The 25,784-nt window shown below is 38.7% G+C and overlaps 1 protein-coding gene across 1 annotated transcript in view; it reads right to left on the minus strand.

The window, feature by feature from the left end:
* Nucleotides 1–25,784, minus strand: part of L3MBTL3 (l(3)mbt-like 3 (Drosophila)) — a 130,431-nt gene that overhangs the window by 64,604 nt on the left and 40,043 nt on the right. The window contains exons 10-15 of the mRNA XM_011951649.1: nt 24,216–24,307; nt 21,863–21,967; nt 15,541–15,676; nt 13,595–13,686; nt 10,831–10,982; nt 3,077–3,153 (exon numbers count right to left, since the gene is read on the minus strand). Of these exons, the coding sequence (XP_011807039.1) occupies nt 3,077–3,153; nt 10,831–10,982; nt 13,595–13,686; nt 15,541–15,676; nt 21,863–21,967; nt 24,216–24,307 (654 nt within the window). The remainder of the gene's footprint in view (nt 1–3,076; nt 3,154–10,830; nt 10,983–13,594; nt 13,687–15,540; nt 15,677–21,862; nt 21,968–24,215; nt 24,308–25,784) is intronic.

Consider the following 25,784-nt stretch of genomic DNA (forward strand, 5'->3'; position numbering starts at 1 on the left):
CAGAATAATATAATTCATGCTAGAAATGTCAACAGATGCTAAAACTAGCAAATGATATTGGGACGAGATACACAGTCTCAAAGTATCTCTCCAGAAAATACTTATTAGTTACAGAGAAAAAATAACTCCATTAGTGGACAAACCTAGCAAACACCATCTTGATCCATCAGTGGTAAAAGCAAACCAGTAAAGAGACAGATTGACATCATGAGCCACCTGAGAGAAGGCAACGAGAACACAGCACTATGTCTATAATATTCCTGCCAGAAAAGCACAGCCTGCATATGATCATGAGGAAATACCAATCCGACTCAAATTAAGTAACATTCTACAAAATCACAGATCTGGAATCCTCAAACTTATTAAGGTCACAGAAGTCAAGGAGAGCCTAATTAACAGAAGCTCGAGGGATCTGACAACTGAGATCCTTTCGCTAGGAATGACATCACTAGGACAACTGGCAAACTTGACTGGGTCTCTGAGTCAGGGAAAAGATGAGTTCTGCACTGTTCTTGCAACTTTTCTGTACATTCAAAACTGTTTCAAAATAAAATGGTTAAAGAGTAAATATGTAGCTAGGCACGGTAGCTCACGCCTGTAATCCCAGCATTTTGGGAGGCTGAGGCAGGCGGATCACGAGGTCAGGAGATCAAGACCATCCTGGCTAACACGGTGAAACCCCGTCTCTACTAAAAATACAAAAAAAAAAAAAAAAATAGCCAGGTGTGGTAGCATGACTGAATTCGACTGAATTCTAAACATCCAGGAAAGGAGATATATGGCTTGATTCTTTGCCTCACGTTAAGAAGTCGGTGGTAACACCTTACACCACTCCTTCCAGGGTACGTAACCAGGAACCCTCTGCTGTTCACTGGTTCACTGTTAATCTCTGATCATGACCAAAAACGGTGGTACGGAAAGAACGACTGATAACAAACTGGGAATTCTAAAGGGATCCTCACACCATTTTAGATGGTGATAGTGGCAAAGAAGCAACTATGGCAATCACTGGCCACTATTATTTTGTAAGCCACAGGATAGACAAAGGAAAGTGGAATACAAGAAATCTTCCAGGCAGTACAACATTTGGAGTCATGAAACCATTAATATCTTGCTTTCTTTGTTTCTTTTTTTTTTTTTTTCCTTGAAACACTGTCTTGTTCTGTTGCCCAGGCTGGAGTGCAGTGGCACAATCATAGCTGACTGTAGCCTCGAACTCCTGGGCTCAAGCAATCCTCCTGCCTCAGTTTCACAAATAGCAGGGACTACAGGTGCATGCCACCTCACCTGGCTGACTTTTAAAATTTTTTTATAGAGACAGGGTCTCACTATGTTACCCAGGCTGGTCTTGAACTCCTGGGCTCAAGTGATCCTCCCACCTCAGCCTCCCAAAGTGCTGGGATTACAGCCGTGAGCCATAGGTGTCCAGCCAATACTTTGCTTTAACTCTTCATGATTTATGTCAATGCTATTTCACCTTCAAAATAGTACTGGAAATTAGTCAAGACAGAGGCTTTCCTCCCTTTAATATATGAGAAAACTCGGGGAGTGGATAGGACTTGACTTGCCTATTATAGGAATGACTGGTCCTCCTCAGTGAGTAAATGATCAGACACTCTAAGTGAGACACTGTATCAAGGAACTAGAGACAAACTTAAAAATGAAACCAGCTGTTCCAATAGAACTTGAAGCTCTCCAATCTTGCAGCTTACATGCTGCAGGCTACATTCAAAAACAGCTCCTAGTAAACCCAGGACTCACCCTCTCTCTGCGATGAAGGCAGTCTTCATTACTCCTGTAAGTGTCCACTAAGCAATCGCCTACTGCGCAGGGATACTTTCTGTTTGATGACCCTGTCTTTCCATACCAGAAGTGGCCATGGCACCTTAAGTAGTGATGTACTCAGAAATACACTGTCTTGATTATGAAGAAGCCACAGAATCTGTTCTTTTGTTTGTTTGGGGTTTTTTTTTTTTGAGACAGAGTCTCGCTCTGTCGCCCAGGCTGGAGTGCAGTGGTGCGATCTCTGCTCACCGCAAGCTCCACCTCCTGGGTTCACGCCATTTTCCTGCCTCAGCTTCCCGAGTAGCTGGGAGGCCACCACGCCCAGCTAATATTTTGCATTTTTAGTAGAGACGGGGTTTCACCGTGTTAGCCAGGATGGTCTCAATCTCCTGACCTGGTGATCCGCCCGCCTCGGCTTCCCAAAGTGCTGGGATTACAGGCGTCAGCCACTGTGCCCGGCCCATAATCTGTCCTTTAGCACATAAAAGAAACTCAAAGTGATATAAAACGAGAACACTATTTATCAGCAGTTACACCGTTCCCTATTAAAGAGAGAGCAAATGAGCTGAGAAGGCTGTATGGCCAGAGGCAGACAGCAGAAGCGCCTGAAAACTTCAGCGAACACAGAGGCACCACTGGCGTGAAGGTGCAAAATCTAATTTAGAACCAGGAATCACGATGCAAAAAGGAAAAGTGAGCGTGTGAGTTATAAACTAAGCAAAAAAATCTAAAGCCTCAATTTCTCACTTAAATGTGAACACCGTACTTCTGTGAGGACTGATGCTGACATGAAGTCTGTTCTCCAATCTACACACAACTGCTGTCCCTCTTATCCATTTTTCTGGACTTGTTCAAGGCTTAGACAATTTGCTTCTATGGTTAGACAATATATTTAAATATATACTAATATAAAGTCTAGAAATGAATTTCAAGTTGAGAAGTGAAATATCTTTTAAAACAGAACTTATTTTTTTTCCAAGAAAGACAAAATTTGAGACTCTGTTATGAACTAAGGAAATACTTAACATAGTTGAAAGTACATCGGGGTGAGCAAACTAACACCTGCAGGTCGGCTGCCTGTTTTTGGAAATCAACTGTTACTGCAACACACCCATGCACAATGGTTTACCTATTGTCTATGGCTCTTTTTGCACTACAATTGTTTTGAGTAGTGGCGACAGAAACTGCATGGTCTGCAAAGCCAAAATATTTACTATCCGGCCCTTTACCGAAAAAGTCTGCCTACTCTTGAAGTCTATGAATAGTATTAGACACATTAAAAAACACACACCTGGTGGAGTAATAAGGGTTCTTCTATGTTCTTTACACCAACCAACTGGATGAATGTGTGGACTGGACGCTTCACACCTGTAAGTTATACAAGTTAAAAAAACTGCAATTATCAGGATAAACTCACAAAAACTAGTAAAATAAAAAGAAAATTAGAGATCATGAACACTGTATAGAGTTTTATTTATTACAATCAATCTAATTTGGAAGAAAATGCTAAGCCAAAGAACTTTTTAATATATTAATACTAAGTGGATTTTTATTAGATAAATATTATACGGATTTGACACCATGCAATTTTCTTTTCCCCACAAATTTTGTTATATCCAGTAACTTCAACTACAGCAAAAATGCAAACATAATATAATTAAAGTCTATAATTTAGATTCATTAAAATCAGGTGGAACAATAAACTTAGACTGTGTGTACACAGGCAAACCAAAATTATTTCACCATCACTAAGGGTAAATGTACAAACGCAGGGAGTGCGATCATCCTTAATGACCAACATGTTATTTCTGTTACCCATTAGAATAACAGAGACCAGGAATTAAGACAAACTATTACTCTCTTTTCTTTACCTCTTTTTTCTCCTTTCTGTCATCTCTATTACAGTCAAGCATCTATTTTTCTAAAGTCTCTTTATCAGCATGCGTACCTGGTACATCTAATTCCTTGCTCTTACTCACACTTTTGCTATGGTTTCCTCTTCTCAACATGCAACATGTTTCAGCCTGTTAACATCACATGGAACCCGAGTGTTCTGCAGAACACAGTCTGGAAAATGCTGGTCTGAAAGATGCCAGGAGTCTAGTCTTGCTATGTTAACTAGGAGGTCTCCTGAGTCTATACTGAGATCAGGAAATCTTAACACAGCCCTCTTGATGGGAAACTAGAAGGCAGAAAGCCAGGAAGGTAATGGTGTGGCTGGAGTTTCCAGGGAAGAAGGAAGTCTTATGAACAGCGAAAAAAAGAATTTTCTACAAAATGTCCTAAGTGGGTGAGATTAGCACACAGTCAACCAAGCCAACCTTTCTAAAGGCATAGCCTGGGACAATAATACATGGTGAGTTCATGTAACCACTACTGAATGCTGATTGTTCTCAGAACTCACTTCAGTAGAAAATACCTTTTTCTTAATACTTAAAGGCTTCTTCCTTTATTCAGTTGTTATCTCATACTGTCCCTACCACAAACTATTTTTCTTGTCATTATTTTAGGAATATGAAAAAACAAGCACTGCTGGGTCAATGCCAAGTTCATGCTGTGATCACTATATTTCTTACACTATGTATTTTCATAGAAGATATTTTAATACACAATTCATTAAGATACACTTTTATAAATCATACAAACAAGGCTTTGGAGCTCTATTTCCAGATACCATAGTGTTTTCCTTAAAAAATCATTTTGGTTATGGATTATTACTAATGTCTTACTGCCTTTATTTTAGGAAAGGATGTTAATTCATAGATGGTATCATAAAAAATGAAAATATACAATATTTGTTTAACTTTTTTCCTTTTCAATCTAATATAACTTAGAGAGTAGTTTTTATAATTATCTGCCAGACTCACAGTGTTTATTTTAAAGTAGAAACATTGAACATTACTCTTTTGATTTTACTGGATATATAAATTGCAATTAAGGAAAATATTGTGGCCTCTTAATGGTCACTCATTCTTGTACTATCTGAATCTAATATAAAGTTTAAATAATATCCAGATATTGATCAAAGTCGCCACTTAAAACAAAGAAGCTGTCTCAATAGAGAAGATAAAAATATTACTGTTTTTATCTATTTTACTTGTATTTTCTTAATAAGTAAACAACACTTCACTCAAAAATTGGAAGGCTGTGATAGCCTTTCTGCTACTATTGTAAAACAAGTCATCTCTTAGTCCCATCTAGTGTTCAAAAGTAGAAATGTAACTGAGAAGAAATATGAAGAACAACTAAAGGTAGAAAGTATGACAAAACATTGATTGCTATACTCTTCCTTTCTTTTGGGTTTTTATGTGTATCATGAAAGAAGTTCATTTCAAAATTTTTGAAATACATTTCACATATAAATGCAAATTATTCATAATGACTGCTAAGACCCAATGAGACTGAGACAGTAAATTTTCAAAGGGCCAGAAACCAAATAAATAACTTATTTTAAAAAAATTTGTTGGGCGCGGTGGCTCACGCCTGTAATCCCAGCACTTTGGGAGGCCAAGGCAGGTGGATCACGAGGTCAGGAGATCGAGACCATCCTGGCTAACACGGTGAAACCCTGTCTCTACTAAAAATACAAAAAATTAGCCGGGCGTGGTGGTGCGTGGCCTGTAGTCCCAGCTACTTGGAGGCTGAGGCAGGAGAATGGTGTGAACCCGGGAGGCGGAGCTTGCAGTGAGCCCAGATGGAGCCACTGCACTCCAGCCTGGGTGACAAAGAGAGACTCCGTCTCAAAAAAAAAAAAAAAATCCATGCTTACGATATAAGGATAAAGTTAGGAGACATGAAGATCCTCATTTTATGGAAATCAAAGAGGTTAAGTGATTTCCCCAAGCACTTGGGTAGAAAAGAAAGAGATTCTGGTTTTATCAGTTACAGCCAAAAGTTAAGCAAAAACTAATGCACACACACTGGGCTCTGCAGTTTCAGACAGAGTAAAAGGAGAACATTGCAAGACGCTTACTTATGGAAAACATCAAAGTCTCTCCATTAAGCAAGAGTGGTTTAGATTATTTGAAGAAATACAGGACACTTGGCCTCTCCACTGCCTATAACCCAGAGCATGATGACTCTGCCAATTTATTACCCAGTACCCAACTCTCCTGGCTCCCCTTATATGTGAACTCTTCAGGGCCTCCACTACTCTGCACTTTACTACTAAACCCCAAACCTCATCAGCCTGAGTCATCAAGTGATCCTTTCCATCCCTAATTCATGTTCAATTCTATTACCCACAGTAGCTGTTTGAAATATTATTAATTTGCTTCAAGCTTAAAATCTTTCATTAACACAACGAATACTTGGAAGAGATAAAGGTGATAGCATCTCATCACCCTCGTATCAAGTTTTCCTTTTACTTCTTCTTTTTCTCCAGGCTGAGGGAAATGAAAGTTTATTTCTTCCTGAGGCTAGCTGCTCCTAGGAGACCTGGTCCCACCAATAATCCATAGTTTCAGAAATCTCCACTCTCTCCCTCCACAGTGGCCTCCTGCCTTCTACCTAAAAACCAAGCTCAAAAATGCTCATGGTGCAGGGAACCCTCCTTAGAAGTCAAGGTGAATTCCTCTTAAGCAGTGATCCATTTGCCTTCAGCACTAAACTTCTCTGCTTAATATCCCTTATCGCTCTTCAACCTTTTGCAAGTCAGTTTCTGTTCCTAAAACTCTTATTTTAATCCCCACGACACCTGATGGGACAGGTATTATTATTAATCCCTTTCAGAAGACAACTGAAGTTTAGAAGTGTTAAGTAATGCACTGAATAAACTGGCTGGCCTTACCCAAACACATTCTACCCCTGGGCCGAAACACAAGCAAGTGCTTTCCTTAGCCAAGAATATTCCATCCCCACCTCTAAGTACCCAGTCCTTCTTGGTCAAGCTCAAATCCCCATGTCTTCTAAGAAGCCCTCCCCAAGAGCCCTCCAGTGAGCTTGAGTCAGTCCTTGCCTCCAAGTGCCATCACCCCTCCAAGTGGTTGGTTCTAAAATTAAGCACTAACCACCATCTAACCCTGCAGCCAAGACAGTGGTGTTTAGTTTCTCTCCTTCCCCAGACCGTGAGACCCTCAGAGCTGAAGTTCAGAACAGCCCAGGTTCCATTCATCTCCACGACCTTCCCACCACCACCACCAACCAGAGCTTCCCAAATTTAACCAAATAGTGACAAGCCTATTAACTGACACTGCTCTAAGTAACTGACAACTTTTCAACATGATTTTAGGGAGACACATAAAATTACTATTGCTCTTAATCTGTAAATGTAAAACAGATTCATCTCTAAAAAAAAAAAAAGTTTATACTACACTTCCAGGCAATAAGGAAAAGGCCTACTGCTATATTTGTTCTAATTCACTAACATCGCTTTTCTTTTTCATAGATCTTTTTGTTGCTAATTTTTGCCCTGACTCCACTGGGACACCAAAGTACAATGGAATCAAAAATCGCTGAAGCTGCAACCTCATTCATTTAGGCCTTCTACTAAACAATGGGCCAAACCCTGTTGTCAATCCTTCCCGGATCCCAAAAGATAAGGGTACATGAAAACAATATGTTTTAAAAGAAAGGTTGCTTCCTAGTGCCTAGAAGAAAAGAGGAGGTGACTGTTCTCATTGTGTTCTGCCCCACAGTCCAACCTTCAGGCAGCAGGAAGATAATCAGGAAAGAGGCTGCAGCGGTGGGAGGGCAGCGGTACCCTGGAGGTACTCTCCCCATGGTACTGACTACCTTCCTGGGTCCCTAAAGTCCTTTCTAGTGCCAATATTCTATTATATCTAGGATTATTCCTAAATCTAACCAACTGTTAAGGAGATAGAATCGAATAGCTACCAACTATCAGTAACAAAAGCACAGAAGAAACCCAGAGGTAAAGCCATTTTTATTCTAGTATATGCTATTTTCCCTTCATAGAAGACTACTTTTTTCATCTTATATATGTTTTTATCCTGTTCCTCTTTGGAAGTTAGAAATGTTTTATTGCAACTAAACATGTAGTAACACAAATGTATACAGACACATATATATTTTCAAATTCCCACAAATGTAAACAAGAGATATAGAATTACTATTCAATTCAAAGCAAAAAATATCTCATTTCCAAACGATTTTAAATTGGGAAAGGCAATCCAATCTGTAACCTCAATTGCATACCTAAGTAATTTATGCAGATAAAAACCATTCCAAAATTCAAAGATCAAAGAGCATAATATTTAGTAAAAGTGGAGAAATTCCAGAGCACTTAAGCAATTTCCACTGTGCCTTAACTGCATGTTGAGGAAGAGAACACACTGTTTTCGTTTTCAGACAATTAACAAAATATGATTTCATGTCAGTAGCTGGAAGTCTAAGTAATCCTCAAAGTACACTCCATCCTAAAAATAATTAGTTTGTGCTCATAAAAGCACAAAACTCAAGTTAAAAGAGATCAATTTTTTTTCTTTTCTTTGTATTTTTAGAACCCAGGATCTTTTTAGAATCCAGGATCTTTCCTAGAACCCAGGATCTTTCCTGTTTGGTTCCTAGACGTTTGGCACTGAAAAATGAATGTGGCGAATTCTTCTAGACTCTCTCCTTACTTTTTTTCCACAATAATATTTTCAGAGGCAATGCATCTTATGTCAAATCAGCAACCTATACCTTTAAAACACTGTAATACTTATGAGACCACAATAATTAAACTGACATTCACCTATTTTGTTTAAATCAGGCAAAAGCTTTAAAAAAATTCTTCCCCGATAAACCACAACTTTAAAAACAAAATATTCTCATTTCAACAGATTCTAGTTATTGTTTTAGCATCATTTATTAAGAAAAGGCCTGGAGCCTAGTTATCGCCCCAGTAGTGCCATCATCACAGTCCACCAAGCACAGAAGGAGACAAACAGGTTTGATTCAGGACAGATTTAGACTATTTCCAAAGTTAAAGTTTTCTCATGCACTCACCCATTCAAAATAGGTATAGAAAATTTTTTTTGTTTTCGAAATTTTTGTGTAGAGTCAGGGGTCTCGGTATGTTGACCAGGTTGGTCTCAAATTCCTGGGTTCAAGTGATGTCCCACCTTGGCCTCCTAAATTACTGGGATTACAGACATAAGCCACCGTGCAGGCCTGACAATTTTAAATAAAACCAAAAGCACCAATTTACAGTAAATAGGAGGAACAGAAGAATACAGTAAATAAGATGAGGTTTCAATCAGGAAATCAAACTGGGAGACTCAACAGCACAAACAACCTGGTGTCTTTAACAAAAGCCACAATCGATGAGGAAGAAAGGAGAGAAATAGGCATCTGTAAATCAAACGAGGTCAAGCAAGGCAATCACAAAGTGTACACCTTATGGGACCTAAAACCATCAAGCTAAAAACAAAAAAAACTCACTGAAATAACTGGAAGAAATATTTAAGTATGTTAGTAATATTATGGTTATTATTTTTAAAAAAATAAAACTAATTCCTCTTTTTAGAAGATATATACTGAAATGCTCTGATATCTGTAACTGATTTCAAAACAATCCCAGAGTTGGGATTTGAAGATTAGGAATACAGAGGAAACATACTGGATATAAGTCGATAATTGTTGGTGCTGAGTAAAGGCTGCAGCAGGGCTGCTCTATTATTCTACTTTTGTATATGTTAGAAATTGACTGTATTTCAATGAAAAAACTTTTATTATAAACTGAATATAAAGATGTCCTATGAGGAAAAATTATGCTCTGCAGAAAAAAGCTGGGGAAAACAAACAAAACACTTGAAAGCACAGTCATTCCTTGGTATCAGCAGAAGATGGTTCCAGAAGCCCCTTTGGACACCAATATCTAAGGATGTACAAGTCTCTTTTATAAAATGGCATAGTAATTGCATATAACCTACACACATCCTTCTGTTTACTTTATCTCCTATATACTATAAATCATTTCTAGATTACTTATCATACCTAATACAATGTAAATGCTATGAAAGTAATTGTTACTGTATATTTTTATTTGTATTATTTTTATTATTGCATTGTTATTTTTCTTTTTTTCATATTTTTGATCTGCGGTTGGTTGAATCCGTGGATGTGCAACCCACAGATACAGAAGGCCAATTGTACTTGGCTCTGTGTAATCTAATCATGGAACTAATTGTCTACATTTTTTAAAAATTCTGCAAAAAACGTAGGTAACATATAATGTAAAGCATTTCAAAAATATGAATAGCAAATGAATTTCAACATCTCTTCTTTTTTAAACAATGCAAGTAAAACTGATGAGTTTCTAAGCATCCCATCTGAGAAGTAATGGAAATTATCGGTGTGTCTACTGAATGTTTAAATACATGGATGCTAAAAAATAAGGTCAAAAAACAAACCTCCCTGACATTTAGCAATATTTACATAAGTTAATATTCACTTATCCTATAACATGAGCCATATTTTATATAACTATACCTGTTACTTCTCTAAAATGTTCTCAATTCAAGTGTACTCTAGAAGGAACTAAACACTTTAGAAATGCCTTTTACCAGGAAACTGAATTACAGCAATCAATGAACATGAATTTGTTATGAAAAATCCTTATTCCAACTATTTAATCAAAATATAATGGCTTTATTATAATTATTTTATAATTACATAATTGTAAAATATGTTGCTTTTGCTACTTTGTGCAGGATATCCAAAAACTGCAAGGATTAAAAACAATGTTCTTCAATATATTTTGTAGTCAGCTATTATGAATGTTTAAATTAGCTGGTGGGCATGAAAATAAGAAGGGAAGAGTAAAATATGTGTGAACATATGTCAGGAATGTGGCGTGTGCAGACTGCACTTCCATAGTAGGAAGTCAACTAAAATACCAATCATAAAGTAGAATTAAAGGATGCTATTTAAAATATATTCCATATGGAACAGGTAAAAAATTAAAAACCTGTAATAGGAAGCAGTGGGACAAAATATTGTGTTTTTCTTTTGTTACAAGCTTTGCATTATTACTGTTTTTAAACTATTTACTTGGATAAACATTAAATTTTTAAAAGCACACAACAACGGAAAATGTCTCACCAATAGTCATAGCTCTCATCCCAGTTGTCAAAATGTACCAGGAAACGATTGTCCACCATATCTGTTACCGTAGCAACACAGATGAATGAGGGATTCTTTTTGTCTACTGCCTCAAGCTTCATACCAACTCGAAAGCCCGATGGGATCACTGTCTATGGAAACACACAGATTTAATTAGAGATAAGCACACACTTAACAACCGCAAGAACTGCACACTCTCTGCACTTCCTGCTCAAAGGCCCGGCATCCACTGCTGTATTCACATAATTTAAAAATCATATGCCAGTTTCACAGCAGGGTCGCTTTCCAACAAGCAGCAATAAAAAAATAAAAATGCCCTACTGCTACACCCAATTAGCTATCTAGGCCTCAAAATGAAAATATCCATCACTCACAGAGTTTAAAATAATTAATTTTAACATGTGTTTTGATGCCTTAATTAGAAAACTATAATAGGTAGGCAAGTTTTATTCACCATATAGTTCATATTTTGTCCTTCTTTTCTTGATTACAGACTTAACAATGAAAATTATTCACACAAAATATGCACTTAATCAAGTTAAAAATGTGCATGAGTCAGTACAAATTCACTCCCACTTCTGAAAATATCTCTCAAAAGAGTACTCTACCGAAAGTAGGTCATCTTCATATATGAAAGGCTGCAAATTATTACAACATTTACTCAACACTACAGATACATTTTATTCCTAATAGCAGCAAAAGAATGGGCTGTTGATGCACACAGCTATTCAAAATAGTTGGTAACTTAAAGAAATCCACAGATAATCAGTCATTCAGAACATGGAACAAAAACAACAAAAGTTCTGTAAGAGTTAGTGCTTGAGGTTCAGTAGCATATAAACAATCTCTTACAATCTTTTGTGAGGAATAATATCTTAATCTATCTGTCTCTACATATATATTTATATATGTACACACATATATGTAGAGAATTTAATGTCTTCAATTCTAGGGCTCAGAATCAAGCTTATTTGTCTGCAGATATATAGTATACCCAGATACCAATGATGCCAATCATGACACACTACAAGTCATTCCTTCCCTTTAAAAAAAAAAAACCTCTGTTCAGACTCAATTATACAGATATTATTCTAACTACTTAGGCAAGATAGATGCTCTCTCTCATTTTACTATGATTATACAACCATCATTGTAAAAATGTAGATAGCCGTGTATCTGAAAATGTTAGAATAAGTTGTGTCTGAATGGATGGAACAGGCACTAATGCTATACAGAAGTTTTTAGTAAGGATTTAAGTACTGAAATTTATCCAAGTTCTGACCATAAATGTTTGAGTATTCTGAGGTAGAGGAATCTAGAAGTGGAAAAAGTGTCTCTTAGATACGAAATGGAGAGCCCAAGAGTAAGTTGTATGCTAGCAATGCATCGAATTTAGGAAGACGGTTCAAGGCAGTTCATCAAATCCCTGACCGAAGTCATCATCAGAGAACCAGACAGGGATTCGGAAAGTTGGAGCAGAGACAGCAGGCTGCTAACTTTTCCACCGAACTGACCTTCCTCCCTGGGATAAATTTTGACAGGGAATACCAACTGACAATGCACTGTTACACTTTGGCAATTACACTACCCTCTCAATTAAGATGTTTTAAAATAAAAAGCTGGCCCATTAACACTATTAGTAGCCTAAACACACACACACACACACACGCATGCACACAAACACAATTTGTCAGTTCTCTAATTCAACCTGGTTTGTGTTTGATTAAATCAGAGAACATTTCAGCCATTAGATTGATGCTCTCAAACCAACTGGTTAACAGTGTTTCCCAAATGGAGGATTTTTGGAGTGAGGAGGTTTCTCCTGCTCTTGATATTTATTTATTTCCATTTGGAGAGAATGCTGTTAGTGAAACGTTACTGCTTCTCTCCACTGTCTCACTCACTGCTACCTGCCTGGTGACTCTGGGAAGGAGGATCTGATCACACTGGAGAGAAAGCTGGGCTGCCGGGTGCACAGCTTCCACTCTGCTCTTCAAGGATCCAGTGTTCCCTGGGCTTGGGGGGTGGGGGTGAAAGGAGAATTAAATCTCTTCAATTCTAGGGCTCAGAATCAAGCTTATTTGTCTGCAGATACAAGACATGCATGTCCTCCAACTTAGCTCTGACCACCTGTAAAGACGGCATTTTGGTTTTCCACTGGCTTGCCCTTTATTCTTTCCAATTAGATCAGAACTTGGGAAAAGAAAAATGTCATGGATCAAGTCGGCCAATGGAGGAACATGTTATGGAAAGTGGGAATACAGGTCAAGAAGTAGAAAAGACACACACGTCCAGATTTTGCTTTTGTTTACTGTAAACAAAGCTATAAACTACAGGGAAAATACATCACAGTCTCCAGTGACCTCCTACATGTAAACTGAAACAGGGCTACCTTCATCTGGCTATGTGAATTCCATTTGAAGAGCACTCCCATATAAGTGATAATAACAATAAAATATCTCAGCCAATTTGGTTTTTTATGCATCTTAATTGTAAATCTCACCTGAATGTTACACTACCTTGTCTTCTACTATGCAGTGAAAGAAACAACCATAATATGGCTATAAAACATATTTATTCATGAAGATTTTAAGCTAATTTTAAACTTTAATTAAGATAAGAGTACTCTATTTACCAAGGCAATACAATTTATTATAGTTCCTTGTTATCACTTGTAACTGATCCTACGAGACACTCAAAAATCTTCTTCCTTTGAAAGAAAACGTGCTTTGCATGTACTTACTATATTCTGATTTTCAAATAATGACTTAGGAGCAGCTTGAGCTTTACATGTCTTAAGATAGGTCTGCCAATTGAATTCTTCTTCTTTATACCCTAGAGTAAGCACATATGAACAGACTGATTCAAATATCAAAATATTTTACACTTAGTTTTCCAGTCCCACTTTTATCTCCATCTCTAACATGCCAAAATCAATCAAATGACTTTTTAAATAAACAAAATTTAACTCATAATTCATAACTATGTATATTTAGACTATGTTTATTTTCAACAAACTGTATTATCATTTTCTAATTCTGAATGAATGGTAACGGATATAAAGAAAAGGAATAAGGAAACAAATGCGTATTATACCCAGGGCACTTATTATCAGGGTATTTCTACCAGTATTTAGGTAGAATTCCTCAACAGTATAGATGCTGAACTAGAGTAGTCAAAATTCTTTATTTTTCTCTCACCTCGTCTATTTTGGGAAGACTAACTTACAGGAACAAGCGGGAAGTTGGAAATAACAGAAATGAAATAGGTAAAATCTTTTTGGCCTATCACTTCAAGAAGGCCAATTAAAGGTTTATGAAGTAAGGATGTTGGCAAATTACAGTAAGGGAAATGTCCTCCCTTAATTTTTACAATTTCATTGAAGTTAACATTTCCTTTAAAAAGGAAATTGAGCATCTTATTTTATCTGCGAATATGCTTTCTTTTACATTCATTAAAGTCCAGAAGGCAGCATGAAAAAAACAGCTAATAATTTACCATATATAAGAGATCAATTTGTGAAAAGGCTTACAGATTTTCTTTTTCACCCTCATCTTTTCTATGCGATTTTGTTTAATCCTTCAGCTATCTGAAAATACCACTCTGCCATTATTTTTTCACTTAAAACAAAGGGATGGCTAATGCACTGAAGTCCTGAGATAGGCCAAAAATATCAACCTAGTAACCTTAATTTTTGACATAAAGTAAACAAAAATAAATGTAATGATTGAAAAAGAAGGGAATAAGATATTACTAAATATGGCCGAGCACGGTGGCTTACACCTGTAATCCCAGCACTTTGGGAGGCCGAGGTGGGCAGATCACTTGAGGCCAGAAGTTTGAGACCAGCCTGGCCAATATGGTGAAGCTCTAGCTCTAATAAAAACACAAAAATGAGCCAGGCATGATGGCAGGTGCCTGTAATCCCAGCTACTCGGGAGGCTGAGGTAGGAGAATTGCTTGAACCCTGGAGGCAGTGGCTGCAGTGAGCCAATTTATCACACCACAGCACTCCAATCTGGGTGACAGAGCAAGACTCCATCTCAAAATAAAAAATGAAGGAATACTTTAGGGAGATGTGAAAAAGATGGTATCTGTTATTCTTGAACTTTGATGTAAACATGAAATAGGAAGATCACTGGGAGACTATAACATAAAGAACTCAAATAGAAGAAAAGTAATTGCTGTGAGTTCAACCCCCCACCTAAGCCAATTTTTAGTGTTATAGTCTTCTTGCCAATCTCCTAAATATTAAAATCTATACGGTCATGCATAATTTCTCAGGATTTTCTATACAATGAAAAACTGATTTGAAAAATTAGTTTAAACCAGTTTACACTAAACTTAGTTATGTAAACTACTTTAAACTAATTTTTCAAATCAGTTTTTTCAAAGATACATGTATTTAATAATAGAAATTTGCAGGTAAACATTATTTGCAGCCAAAGTTGAATATCAAACAAATGTTATTTTATATGAAAATAAGAATATGAACATATTTTATTTTCTTAAGTTGGACTCTACTTTTATTTATTTTACTTTAATAAATGTGGTTTCATCATGAATAATAAGGTCAAATTTGTGCCTATCTGAATTTTCATAAAGTGCGAATTCTTAACAATTCTAACGTAGCATGTAAGAAAGTAAGTTTTTACTGAATTTAAAATATAAAACAAAAAGTGACAAAACCTTTTGGAGGATGGAGTTTGTGGCCAGTTTTCTCACACCACCCAACTGGGTGGATATCCAGAGCGTCTGCATTCACCCAGAAGTCATAGCAATCAGAATACCCATCAAAGTGAAGCTTTATCCGGTATCCACAAACCTGAAACAGGTAAAACAGGTTGAACTATTTTTTTTTAATCCAGAATATTCACATATATACACAAAAATAAACATAGACACCAGTCATGATATAGTCTTAATGTTAATCAAACCACCCACATTAACAGCAATAAAACAACTAAACAAATATCCAGAATCTAAAGACAAAAGCTATTAAATTGGGAAGAGCTGAGCTGTGACATTCTGGCAACATTCTAAGTTACATTACGAGCACACGGATGGGGGCAAAGCATAATATCCCAAAAGTGCAGGTCCTTTCTCCACTCCCTGTGTTGTACCAGGATGTGTCCCCAAGGTAAGCTGGAAGGCACACCAGCACAGCACACTCAGCTCTAGCATGGCCCCAAAGTGGATGCTCTGCCCTGCACTGAATGCTGCAGACCATAGCTGGTGCATATGCACCGAAGTCAAGTGTTTCTTCTCCACCAAAGCTGGGTTGGAAGGAAGAAAGAAAAGCGCCTCTCCTGGTTTATTACTTGGATGAGACAGGCTCCTAAGAATGCTAGTAAGAACGTACTCTGTGTAACACATGCCGTACATATGCCTACAGGGCCCCACTTAGGGACATTCTGAGTTAGAAGGTCATATAGGCTTATGAGACCTGAGCCAGATCATACCCTCCTCTGGGCTTTCAGAGAGAAGGTTCAGCCCCTCGGACTTCTTCCCACTAACACAAGCAGATGTGTTCAGGTAGAAACATATACCACACCAGACCTCTACCCACTCCATGAGCATCTGTCCTGCAGAACCCTGAATGATGGACTTAGATCAGAGTGCAGAGCCAGGACAATCAATCCTCAAATAGTGAGGCAGCTGTACAGTTACTATCATGGAAAGTTCTCTAAAACATATTGCTAAAATTCAAGTGGCAAAACACATAACAGAGAATGAGTTAGTTTATGAGAAAATTAGACATGTGGGGGTCCACATGTATATTTATGGGTATATGATTATGTATACATATATGTATTATGTGTGTATACATATATATAAGTATATGCATTTATATACATGCATTAATATACACACATATGCATATATACATAAACACACAGTAAAAAGAAGTCTGGATGAATATTTGCCAAAATGTTAATAATGATTTCTTCTAGGAAGTGGTAGTAAAAAGGAAAGGGCAAAATGGAAACGATGGACTTTTAATATTTTCTCTTATATATCAGTATTTTTTCAATTAAAATGTATTGATACACCACATACATAAAATTTACAACTAAGCTGACTCCCCCCAAAGAGAACAGTCTCTCCATAGAACTCAGACAGAATCCCTGGGAAATACAATCTCTCAAGAAAGGCAGGAGATACCGCCACTCCCTGCAGCCACCTCATTCAAAGAAGGCTGCTTCTCTCCTCTGACTCACAGTCAGCTTTCTCTGGCCGATCCTAAGAGCTCAGCCCATTAGTAACTTACAGCCTCTAGCTCCTCGTGGGCACACAGTTCTGAGCTTCTGCTCCCTTGAGCCAAGCTCTCCCTGTTCTCCCCAGTCTCTATCTCAGGCTCACTGAAAAGCTATGCTTTGAGAAACAATCTCCCGCATCCTCACCCTCCTTGCCCACAGCCATACCTAGCTCGTCCTTCTCAAGCCTTTCCCCAAGGCTGCTCATGTTCCCAACTCTACCTCGTGCAGACAGAGGAGGGGTTGCTGCCTCCCACCACACCATGGATCCTAGGCCAGTTCTCCTCCGAGGCTCGAGCCACATGGCTGAAGCAACTCTCCTCCTCTTCTTCCCCCGTGCTAACCACCCAAACACTTAGCCCTGGCTTATTCTTTTTCTTTCCATCTGAGTACTTTCATCATCCATACGGATGACTTATCCAATACCCTGGCGTTTTGGCTCCCTTCCTCTCTACTTCAAGCCCTCACTCCCATGAATCTAGTCCCCAACAAGAACTGCTCTGCTTCTTAGTATTACATGTAAAAATCCAACCCTGGGACACATACTCCTATTCCAGTCTGTGAACCCGGTTACCCGCAGCATGCCTCTTCCTCAATCTCAACAGAAACTCTAGTCTCACACTGATCCCTCTACTTTCTCCCTAGCAGCGCCCCTCACCCCAAGTCTTGCTTTTCTAGCAATACCTCAAAAAACATTTTCTTGACAACGTTTTAAAATTTCTGCCCTAATATCCTTTGCAAAATATTTGCCTGGTGACAATCCATCATTTCAGGTATCCATCTTGTCTCCACCTAACCGAGTCTAGTAAATGGTGCTGGGAAGGAAAAAATGACATACCGCCAGTCTTTATTATTTGCATATTGTATTCCACATTTGTGAAGTCATCTACTTGATACAATTTATTTGTTACCCCAAAATAATACCCGCAGTGTTCGTGGACATGCAGACTGACAACACTTTTGAGTCACTCAACATGCATGTTCCCAGCTGAAGTCAATCAAGAAGGCGCTTTACCTTCTTGTTTCAATTCTCGTACTGGGAACAAGAGTCTTTTGTGTGGTTCATTTCGTGCCACATGTTCTACATTTTTGTGCTTTTCTTGGGTGATGCTGCTGTTTAAAATGGCCCCTGACACAGTGCTGAGGTGCTGTTTAGTGTCCCTAAGTGCCAAAAGGTTGTGATGTTGCCCTACAGAGAAGAAACTTGCGCTAGATAAGTTTCATCAGGCAGGGGTGATAGTGCTTTTACTTGTGAGTTCAATTTTTAGTGAATCAACAATATATATTTAAATGAAGTGTCTTTAAACAGAAACACACATAAAACAAGGTTACATACTGATCAGCAGATGAAAATGTGACCAGAGGCTCACAGGAAGCTAACCCTCTACTTCCCCCAAGAGCAATGGTTCCATACTCGGTAATTTGTGGAGCATAATTACTGCGAATAATGAAAATGAACCAACAAGAATCAACTCCACCTGAATGCTGGGCTCTGCCACTGCCTAGCAATTCTCCTAGATGGTGCTGTCCAACTCCCTCTCCCATTCTTCACTGCGGTCTTTTCAAATCCTCCTCCTTCTCCTTCAGCTTCTAATCCCACTTTCTCCATCCTCACTCTCAGCCAATAATTTGCCTTCTAACCCAAAGAAGATTTCTCAAATGTGTGCCTCCAAACGGACAAGCTCCCCATAGCCACAAGCCCTACTTCTTTGCCCCTCCTTCCTGTTATAAAGCAAGAGACTCCTCCTTCTGCCTAAGACTTGGATCTCCACATATATTGTGTGGGTCCCATCTTCTCCCAGGCCTCTTCTCTGAACCTTCCAATACTCTACTTCCTAGTGGCTTCTTCAGAATTCAAATACTATGTTATCATTGCATTGCAAAGGGGTGAAAAAAAAAAAAAGAAAGAAAGAAAGGCAAGAAGGGAAGAAAGAAAGAAAGGCAAGAAGGGAAGAAGGGAGGGAGGGAGAGAAAAAGAGAACATTAATATGAAAAGTAGCAATATGCATCAAAAATTTAAATGTAATTTATATGTCCATACTTTTCACCTGGCAATTCTAGAGATAGATCCTAGACCTACTTACAGATGTAAGAGGATGCTCACTGGAGACCCTTGTTTGTTTTTTTTTTTTAATTTTTTAATGAAAAAATGAAGCTCACTGAGTTCAATATGACAGCAGTTAAATGAATTAAAGTCAATTCCATAAAATGGAGTACTATCCAATGGTTAAAAAGAATATGTATGCCAGGTGTGGTGGCTCATGCCTGTTATACAAGCACTGTGGGAGGCCAAGATGGGAGGATTGCTTGAACCCAGGACTTCAAGATCAACCTGGGCAATATTGCAGGACTCCATTACTAAAAAAAACAAAAATTAGCTGGGCATCAGGTGGTACATGCCTACACGAGAGGTCCCAGCTACACGAGAGGCTGAAATGGGAGGATCGCTTGTGCCCAAAATGTTGGGGCTACAGTGAGGCCACGTTCACGTCACTGCATTCTAGCCTCGGTTATAGAGACAGACCCCATCTCAAAAAAAAAAAGTGTGTGTGTGTGTGTGTCAAAACCAAAATGCAGTACATATTATTATACACAGAGAAAACATCTGGAAGGCACACAGTCAACTGTTAAGGGTCATGCTCTCTGGGATATGGAATATGCAAGGAAGGAAGGGAGATGGGAAAACACTCTTACACTATTAATAGTTGAAGTTTTCAGAATGAGCAAACATTACTTTTATAATAAAAAATAGGGAAGGTAAAATACATCTGCAAAAAACAAAAGCTGAAAAACAGACATATATCATAAAAATTCCCTCTCTCTTTTATAGCTAAACTTCTCAGAAGCAGTCTATACTTACTGCTTCCTCACAGTCATTTCGTAAGACTCAATTCTGTTCCCAAACACTCCAATTGCCCTGGCGCAAGACACAGTTCCCTCATGCTCCTTGAGAACAACCACAGCTTCTGACACCGCTGCTTCTTCCCCACTTCAACTGCCCACTCTCCCTGGTTCCTACTGCAGGCCCCTCTCCTGGTTCCTTTCTCTGTCTCTCGCTGTTCCTTTTCAGGATCCTGCTCTATTCTTTCTCCTGCACCATCCTCTTACTTGATGGTATTCTTCGGGATAGCGACTCATGCCGTGTCCTCTCCCTGGGCAATATCATCCACTTCAAAGGACAAACACAAATCATCCACCACGAAACTCTGACCCTCCCCTTCCAACTCAAAAGGGTCTAACAAAAACTCGAGTCCAGGAAGGAGAGAACATAAAATGTCTGATTAAGTTTTAGAGTGACAGTATTCTCACTGTAAATAAAATCTACAAAAATGTTCCACAACAGTTTTCTGATATGAGTAAGAGAATCCAGTTACTTCCTTTCACTACATAATACACGATTACAAGCTGCAAGTTCCTTTAACACTCAGGGCCTCAAGTTTCTCATCTGAAAAATGGGAGGGAATGGGTTCTACCTCAAAAGTTTGTTTTGAGAACTAGTAAGAGCTAACAGATGGGCCGGGTGCAGTGGCTCACGCCTGTAATCCCAGCACTTCGGGAGGCTGAGGCAGGTGGATCGTCTGAGGTCAGGAGTTCAAGACCAGCCTGGCCAACATGGTGAACCTCATCCCTACTAAAAACACAAAAATTAGCCAGGCATGCTGACACGTGCCTGTAGTCCCAGCTACTCAGGAGGCTGAGGCAGGAGAATCACTTGAACCCGGGAGGCGGAGGTTGCAGTGAGCCGAGATTGCGCCACTGCACTCCCGCCTGGGTGACAGAGCGAGACTCCATCTCAAAAAAAAAAAAAGAGCTAACAGATGAAAAGTACTTCAATTAGCCGCAGGCACATAGTATACCCTATTAACCGTATGTTATCATTGACTGAGGCTGCCATCATCCAGCCACCACATGGTACTGCGTTCTGCAGAAGCCAAGCTTCTTATAAGTTCATTAGGTAATTAAACAATAGCATGATACCTAAAACTAGTACACAAGACTATCTTATTCTTTTGGGAGGAATTTTTTAAATAGATAGAACTCTGGCTCAAGGGAGGGAGCAAGGAGGAGGCTAGCATAGGAGGAAACACATTTTTTAAAGTACTCTCAGTAATATATGTATATATAATTGACTTAGTCATTTTTTCCTGAAAAATTTCATACAGATACCTTAAAATACATATATATATATATAAACTATTTGTTAGTCTGTTCCTTATGTTAAGGAATACAGTAAGGCAAAGGCTATAGAATCAGACAGACATGGGTTCAAATCCTGGTTCTACCATTTTGAAGCTGTGTGGTCACAGTTTTTAAAGCACTCTCAGTAATATATTAGACTGAGATCTATATTTACATATTTGGCTTGGTCATTTTTTTCCTGAAAACTTCACAGAGATACCTTGAAATACTGAAAAAAAATAAATAAATAAAATAAGTATCTGTTGGTCTGTTCCTTATGACAAGGGCTATGGCATCAGACAGACACTGGTTCAAATCTAGGTTCTACCACTTTGAAGCTGTGTGATCTTGTATCTATTACTTCATCACTCTGAGCCTCAGTTCCCTAACCTACAAAACAGAGCTTGAGAAAAACCACAACGTGCACAGGATTCTTATAAAGATTAAACAAAATAATGCACACAAAACAGTAAGCACCGTGCCTGGCATGAAATACAACCAATGGCAGTTTTTCCTCATTTTAAATCCCCATAATCACCATTTTATTTTAAAAATAAAGGTGAGGCAAAGCTTACCTCTGCCACGGTGAGGACACAGTACACAGACTGATGCTCAGGATCCACGCCTTCTAATTTCATGCCAACTTTGAATCCATTTTTGTTATATGGAAAGGACTGGTGCTAAAATGCAAAATGACAGCAGCCTTAGTCCCTTATCCCAAGGGCCTACTTAAAAATGTAAATAGTTACCATTTTAAAAATAAAGACTATTTAACCAAATACATAATTTCTAAAAATCCACAGAAAAAGAATCAATAAAAAACCCAATGAAAAAATGGACCAAGGCCATAAATAGATCCTAGGAAAGGAAATGTAATGCCATATATCCTTTGTGTTTTACATATTTGAAAAGATGTTCGACCTCATGCAGAAGAGACATACAAAGTAAAATTACACTAAGATACGTTTCACCTGTCAGGCTGATAAAGATCAAAAAATTTGACAACACTATGTTGGTAAAGCTGTAGGAAAACAGATACATGCACACATCACTAGGAAGAATGAAAATTGGTACAACCTTTAGCAATTTCATAATATCAATCAAAAAATTCTTTTTGACACAACAATTCTAATTCCAGGAAATTATCCAAGAGATACTCACACATGTGAAAAATGACTGGTATAGAAGATTATTCACCAAAGCATATAGCAAAAGATTTGAAAGTATATATGTATGTACGCGCAAATCAATAGGGAGCAACCTAAATGATTACAGAACAGGCCTAAGATGGAATACTATGTATGGCTATAAAAGAATGGTGAAGAGATTCATGACTCAGGATGGAATCATCCTCAAACTGTCAAGTTAAACAAAAAAAGCAAAGTCCAAAAAGTATACAACATATGTTACCATTTGGTTTAAGACAGAAAGGGAAGGATCTGTGTGTGTGTGTGTGTGTGTGTGTATATATATATACATACATATATATATATGTACACACACACACACTGCTTATATGAACATATAATTTTCCAGGAAGGGAATATAAGAACTGGTAACACTGGTTACTTCTGGCTAGGCAAACCTGGTGCCTGGGGGACAGCACTATGAGACACATTCTTTATACCATCATAGTACTTCTATATTTTGAATCACATGCATTCATTACTGATTCAAGAAATTAGCTACATTTAAACTTTTCTTTTTAATGTAAAAAAGTCTATTCTCTAAAGGACCAAAGCTACAGAAAATAATTACAGAGAACAAGTTTACATGTAATTACTACTACATTTAAATCAAATATTCTTAATGTAGATGTATCATCCTAACATTTACTATTCATCACTTTTTAAAAGCTTGCTATGTTCATACCTACATAAAAATACACCTATAGCCGATTAATTACATACCATGATTAAATATAATGAAATAATTTAAACCAAGGGTTAGCAAACGCCAGTCTGTGGGTCAAACCCAGCGCACCATGAGTTTTATAAACAGTCTTACTGGAACATAGCGATGCCCACTTGTCTACATATTCTCTATGGCTGCTTTTGTGCTACGACGACCTAACTGAGTTGTTGCAACAGAGGCCACATGCTCTGAAATGCCTAACATATTTACTATCTGACCCTTTACCAAAAAAGTTTACCAACCCTTGTTTTTTTGTGTGTGTGTTTTTTTGTTTATTTGTTTTGAGACAGGGTCTTGTTCTGTTGTCCAGGCTACAGTACAGTGGCAGGATCAAGGCTTGGCTATATTTTTATTTATTTATTTATTTATTTAGAGGTAGGGTCTCACTATGTTGCTCAGACTGGTCTCGAACTCCTGGCCTCAAGTGATCCTACTGCCTCAACTTCCCAAAGTGATGAGACTGCAGGCAGGCGTGTACCACTGCACCAGGACTCCAAGCCTTGGTTTAGTCTAGGGACATCGACTGCTACTCAGAACTACATCTGATATCTACATTGTTAACTGATTTTAAATCACTTACGATAAAATACTTTTATTGTGGCTAATATAATATAGTGACCCATTTTTAGATGTTTTGCTGTGATAATATGTAAATTGTAGTAACTCATTTTTCATCTCTCAAAGCCACAATCTTGTCGTGAAATTTCCTAAGATTTTTTTCTTCATCTGGTAGTTTTTCACGGTAGTATTAGTACCCTGTTAAAATTCATGATCGCAAGCTCATCAAATGCTGAGAGAAAAGAGCACACATGCGTCAGTGTGCACCCACACATGTGGCATGGGGAAGGTACGCACACGTCAATGTTAACTGCCCTCCATATAAACACACGCATGAAAAACTGTATCCTGAAAAAATGATCTCAAGTCAAATTTCAGTGGAAACAACAATCCTAATTCAGGCTGGGATCCCAGCTCCTGTGCCCTTACAGATCATGTCTCTAGAAGGGCCCATACCTCCTTGAACAGCTTCGCTGGCACTGCCACAGCTTTCTCCTCTTCCAGGTAGGATGCCCAGCACCATGCTTTCTTTCCTTTAGGAGGCAAACCTGAAAGGCAAGCGAAACTGAAATGACAGAATTTCCAAATCTAAGCCAGCAGTGCTTCATCTGTGAACTCACACTTCCCTGACTGATACTCTGCCTGGCTCTTCTCTGACTTCCAGGGCTGGTATCTCTCAGTCTCTTTTCCTGGCTCCTCTTCCCAAGAACCAAGATAAAAACCGAACTGTGGTTTGCACCCTTAGTGAGGAGGGTAGGAGATGGAAGTGGAAGAACTTAGAATAAAGGAAGAAGACAGCAGGAAGTCAAGACAAAACACTACCACAGAAGCTACAGGAAGGGGGAGCTTCTAGAAGCAGGATGCTCAAAAAATTTTCCCTAAGAGATCAAGAAGCTGAAGACTGTGGAAAGGCCAGTGCATTGAGTGGCTGCTAATCTTGAAAAGGAAGGAAAACAATCAATATAGTGAGAGGCAGATTTTTAGGTGCAAAAAGAATGCATAAGTGATAAAAATAACGGAGGCACTTAATATTCGTTTTATATATTTTGGATTAATTAGAAAAAGACTGGAAATGAAGGAAAAATATAATAGCCTGATGGGGAGCAAAGTTGAGAGAAAGGTACTTTGGGGATGAGACTGGAACAGGCTAAGGTAGAGTACACAAAGAGAAGAAAAAAAATCGGAAAACTTACGGAAAAAATGTGACTGAAGGAACAAGGTCCCAGAAGAGCCAGGGGCCTGGAAGTTCATCCGGGGTAAAAAAGAAGGGCAAGGGAAAGGATGGTGAAAGAAACAGACATTTCGAGGCAGAGTGCAGAGGAACTGAGGAATTTACACCCTTCATCTCAGTGACATAAAACAGAAGGTCAGCTCTGAAAAGACACAAAAGTTAAGCTGTGTGCCTGGGGCAGGTGGGGCTATTTGCAATTTTTTAAGGAATTAACAGAACAAGGCTAGAATGCACCCCAGCACTGAGGAAGAGCGCGTGGTTCATGGCCCTGGTTTGTCGGGACAGTATGACTGTGCAGGCTGTGAGCTAAGACAGGCAAGGGGATAGAGCCTAGTGGGGGACACCCCCCAGGGCCTCTATGGAAGTGACCCAAGGTCCACACAGAATAAGCAGAAAAGTACATCGAGACAAATACTAAAGGGAAGGGTGTCAGGGCCGGCTTCCTCCTGGAAATAAAATGCTGCATGAGGAACAATGGAACAAACAAAACAAAGGGCCAGGGAAGGTGGCTCGTGCCTGTAATCCCAGCACTTTGGGAGGCAGACCCGGGCAGATGGCTTGAGGTCAGGAGTTCGACACCAGCCTGGCCAATATGATGAAACCCCATCTCTACTAAAAATACAAAAATTAGCCAGGTGAGGTGGTGCACAACTGTAATCCCAGCTACTTGGGAGGCTCTGGAAGGGGAATCACGTGAACGCAGGAGGTGGAGGCTGTTGTGAGCCAAGATTGCGCTGCCATACTTCAGCCTGGGTGACAGAGTGAGAATCCATCTCAAAAATGGGAGGGGAGGG

The sequence above is a fragment of the Colobus angolensis genome, unplaced genomic scaffold (genome assembly GCF_000951035.1).
Source record: "Colobus angolensis palliatus isolate OR3802 unplaced genomic scaffold, Cang.pa_1.0 Scaffold322, whole genome shotgun sequence".
NCBI lineage: Eukaryota > Metazoa > Chordata > Mammalia > Primates > Cercopithecidae > Colobus > Colobus angolensis.